The sequence below is a fragment of the Sceloporus occidentalis genome, unplaced genomic scaffold (genome assembly GCF_023333645.1).
Source record: "Sceloporus occidentalis isolate IW3139 unplaced genomic scaffold, rSceOcc1.0.p SCAF_14, whole genome shotgun sequence".
Lineage (NCBI taxonomy): Eukaryota > Metazoa > Chordata > Lepidosauria > Squamata > Phrynosomatidae > Sceloporus > Sceloporus occidentalis.
The window spans coordinates 14,342,884-14,347,243 of record NW_028316994.1 but is presented as its reverse complement, the minus strand read 5'-3'; the positions used below and the strand labels follow the sequence as shown (position 1 = coordinate 14,347,243).

Sequence of the window (4,360 nt, the reverse complement as noted above, 5' to 3'; positions counted from 1 at the left end):
ATGGAAACTCAACCCTCCTCTGAGTCCTTGGCCACTCAAATACTTTCAATGGTCTGTGGCTGAGAATGCTAAGAGCCTTCAGATCCCTTTCTCTGTTCCATTGCACCTTTGTGGTATAGGTATAAAAGGGTAGTAGTTAATTCATATCTGATGAAAGTCCATTATGTATGATTCAAAAGCAGGGAGTTGCACATGACATTGCCATGAACCTAAGACATTAATTCCACAAATTGTATGGAAATCAAAGTGACCTCTTTCACCACCACTGCTTTGAAATGGTTTTCTTTCCAACTCCCTTCCAGCTTCATTCCTTCCTGAAACATATTCGTTTCAACAATAGTGCTGGAGAGGAAATCTTTTTTGATGAGAATGGGGAGCTGGGAATTGGATATGATATCATCAACACAGTTACTTTCCCCAATCAGTCCATGCAAAGAGCCCATATTGGATGGACTGATCCCCATGCGCCTGAAGGGAAAGACTTCATTATCCACCAGAATTTCATTTTGTGGAACCACAATTTTACTGAGGTATGATTAGCTACCATTTTCCTGATCTTGCCAGTGATGCTTTAGTGCAAGGGATTACTGTTGAAGAGATCCTTGGGATTCCGTAATGGATATCATGTCTAAAGTGTTCTATACTGGAAAATTATGTTCTAAATAACCTGAAATGAAATTCTCACCAATACCTCGCTCATTGTAAAAGAAACTCATCCCACTGAATACAAGCATATGTACTGGAAGCTCAAGCTGAGAAATCCTTTGGTTTTGTTGTTTGCTGTCATGACAATTTGGTCTTATGATAACCCTATGAACAGGAGACCTCTAAGAATCCCTGGTTGCAGATTACTGAGAATCTGTAAATGGGACCAAATCTAAATTGTTTTATACTGGGAAAATTAAGGCAAGCTAAGAACTCCTTTGTTGTTGTTCTTGTTGTTGGCTCTCTTCTCAACTTTCTGTTATGGTGATCCTCTCAGTAGAAGATATCCAAGAGCCAGCTTCAATGGCTGTCAATGACTGAGATCTTTCAAACTCAGGGCTCAGGCTCCTTCATTGAATTAACCAAGAGGGAAGGCAATAACTATGGTCTTGATATTTTCCTACTGTCTTTCAGGTTATTGAATGTTATTGTTTATGTTTTGAATATGTTATGTTTATTCAGCTCATCTTATGAAAAGTTCCAAGCACATGAGACTGAGTTTAATTGTTTTGACTTGTAGTAGATGTTCAGGCTTCATTTGCTTTAGGCAACCTTTAATTGTCTTTTTGGTGGTCCATAGTATCTGCAGAACTCTCCCCTAGGAACACAGCTCACATTAACAAAATGCCACTACCAATGTCTCCAAGAGATCTTCAACTATCTCACCCATGTGCTGTTCAACAGTAGCTGTTTAGTACATTTATTCTGGAAAAAACACACCAAATGTGAAAAATGACAAATTCAGTTGGGTATAATGATGTGATTTTGCAATATGATAGATTTAAATGGAACAGATATAAGAAAAAAAGGTGATGGAAATAAGAAAAAAAGAGAAGAGAAAAGTAGGTGGTCTCCATCTAAACATATTTTCCCTCTGTTTTTTGGATAGAAGCCTCCCAGATCCACATGTGTTGAGGGTTGCCATCTTGGACAGAGCAAGACTATGCGTGAGGGCAAAGAAATTTGTTGTTATGACTGTACACAGTGTCCTGAAGGGATGTTTTCAGATCAGACAGGTAGGTAGAAAGCACACTGACAGACTGAACTTCTGCCATTGATGATGAGTACTGGCAATACAAATAACTGCTTTTTAATCAGCCAGTGATACCATTGGATTATGATGATAACTGGGATTCTGGGGCATTTCATTCCTAAAAGAAGGTCTGCATAGGTATGTTGAATATGCATTTTGAATAATTCTTCCCAATGAATTTCATTTAATGTATGTAAATACCAACATATACCCAGGTATGTAAACATATTAAAATCTGCATTCTTTTCTGTTGTGACATCTTCCAGCATGCTGTTCTGTTCATAAGATTGCACTCCAAGGATGATGTGTTTGAAATGATTTTCTTGTATGTTTAGTGTCTCATAATATTTGCAATTTTTGATGAATAGGAAGTGCAAGGTGTTTTTTTAAAACTCTGTCTTTTCTTATTCCAGATGCAGAAAAGTGCAACATGTGCCCAGATGATCAGCATCCAAAAAAGAATCAAGATCAGTGCATCCCCAAATATGTAAACTACATGTCCTTTGAAGAGCCTCTGGGAATGGTTTTGGTTTCTTTGGTTCTTTTCTTTGCTCTGATGACCCTTGTGATAACATGGAGCTTCTTTCAGCACAAGAATACTCCCATCATTAAAGCTAATAACTGGGCCATTACTTGTATCCTCCTCTTCTCTTTGCTCCTTTGCTTTCTTTGCTCTTTGCTCTTCATTGGCAAACCTGGGGTTGTGTCTTGTATTCTACGACAAACATTGTTTGCCATTGTTTTTTCTATTGCTGTTTCTTCAGTTTTGGCCAAAACCCTCACAGTGGTCCTGGCCTTCATGGCTACCAAACCAGGAAACAGGATGAGAAAATGGTTAGGAAAGCATTTGGCAGTCTCAGTCATTATTCTTGCAACTCTGATTCAAACTCTCATTTGTGCCTTTTGGCTGGCTTTCTCTCCTCCATTCCCAGAATGGGACATGCACTCCCAGATGGGAGAGATCCTAATGCAATGCAACGAAGGCTCAGATGTGATGTTCTACATTGTGCTCAGCTACATGGGACTTCTGGCTTTCATCAGCTTCACTGTTGCTTTCTTTGCCAGGAAGCTGCCTGATACATTTAATGAAGCCAAGCTGATCACCTTCAGCATGCTGGTCTTTTGCAGTGTTTGGGTGTCTTTTGTCCCCAGTTACCTGAGCACCAAAGGGAAATACATGGTGGCTGTGGAGATCTTCTCCATCTTGGCCTCTAGTTCTGCATTGCTGGGTTTCATTTTTATCCCTAAGTTTTACATTGTTTTACTGAGACCTGAGCTCAATTCCAGGGATCAGCTGAAAAGGAGAAAAAAATCCTAGTACCTACTACTACTACTACTACTACTACTAATAAAAAAACTTTATTTCTAGCCCACCTTTCCAAAGATCAAGGCGGGTTCCAATAAATAAGTTATGCAGTCACATAACAAATAATAAAAGCAGCAAACAAAGTACAGTTATACAGATTAAAAATACACATACTAATTTCTTCTTTCTTTCCCTCCTTTTTTCCCTAATGCATGTCATTCAGTTAAGTACCCAAGACTCTCTCTCTAACATTATTTAGACAAATAATTTGAAATGATGTTATTGAATTTTCATATCAGTTCATAATTGATCCAGTTTTCTACTAGAGATATAAAAGTGATCTTCACAGTTTGTTAAGCTGTGTAAAAAGAAAAAAAAGCATCACTTTAAAAATGGTTGAAATTATTAAATGCTATAACAAAGAGTTGCAGGATTGATTTAAATTATTTTAGTGCATTTTTAAACATCAGAACTGTTATTTAGTATTTAAAAATAATTGTGTCCAATACCTTTTAGCTCTGCTTTTTTGTAATTTGTTTTAAGTCACCTTGGGTTAGGTACCATACCAAAGGCGCAATATAAATGAAATTAAAGAAATAATTGATAAATACATTTTTCTCCCACTACTCTAATTATTATTGTTGTATTGGTGTTGCTGTTATTATTATTATATTCATTCGTTTCCCATTCCCCCACTCAAAAACTGGATTTCCTAGCGACTTACATTTACAAAAGTACAGCAAAAGTAAAAACATACAAAAGTGATGCATTAAAATAGAATTAGATTATTACAATATTAAAACAGACCACTTGTTAAAAACATAAAATACAGTTAACAAAGATAAAAGTGTTTAAAATAGGACACACTTGAACAATCCAACACCCCAGCCCATTCGTTAAAGGGTTTTTGTTTTAAAAGCCTGTCTGAATAAAATGGTTTGAATGATAAATGTTTTTATACACATTTTAAAAGTGAAGAAAAATTAAATAAAAAATGAATAAAAAGGTTTTCTCTTGCCATTGGAAGGTCGAGAGGAAAGCCATTTTGGCCTCATAGAATCACAGAATCATAGAGTTGGATGAGACCACAAGGGCTATCTAGTCCAACCCCATTCTGCCATGCAGGAACTCTCAATCAAAGCATAGCAGACAGATGTCCATCCAGCCTCTGTTTAAAGACCTCCAAGGAGGGAGTTTCCACTGCGCTCTGAGGGAGTGTGTTCCACTGTCAGACAGCTGTTACTGTTAGGAGGTTCTTCCTAATGTTGAGGTGGAATCTCTTTTGCTGTAGCTTGCATCCATTGTTCCGGGTCCTA

At 37.3% G+C, this 4,360-nt stretch overlaps 1 protein-coding gene across 1 annotated transcript; it reads left to right on the top strand.

Annotated features, from left to right (window-relative positions):
- The first annotated feature begins 275 nt into the window (after nt 1–275).
- On the top strand, nt 276–3,056 carry LOC149304162 (vomeronasal type-2 receptor 26-like). Its single transcript, XM_089479697.1, has 3 exons — nt 276–530; nt 1,595–1,721; nt 2,152–3,056. The coding sequence occupies exons 1-3, from the start codon at nt 276–278 to the stop codon at nt 3,054–3,056; spliced, it is 1,287 nt and encodes a 428-aa protein (XP_089335823.1).
- The last annotated feature ends 1,304 nt before the right edge of the window (nt 3,057–4,360 follow it).

Coding starts and splice junctions, on each gene's coding strand:
- LOC149304162 (XM_089479697.1), top strand. CDS start 276: ATGGTTTTCTTTCCAACTCCCTTCCAGCTTCATTCCTTCCTGAAACAT. Junction 531..1,594: donor GGAACCACAATTTTACTGAG/GTATGATTAGCT, acceptor TTTTTTGGATAG/AAGCCTCCCAGATCCACATG. Junction 1,722..2,151: donor GATGTTTTCAGATCAGACAG/GTAGGTAGAAAG, acceptor TTCTTATTCCAG/ATGCAGAAAAGTGCAACATG.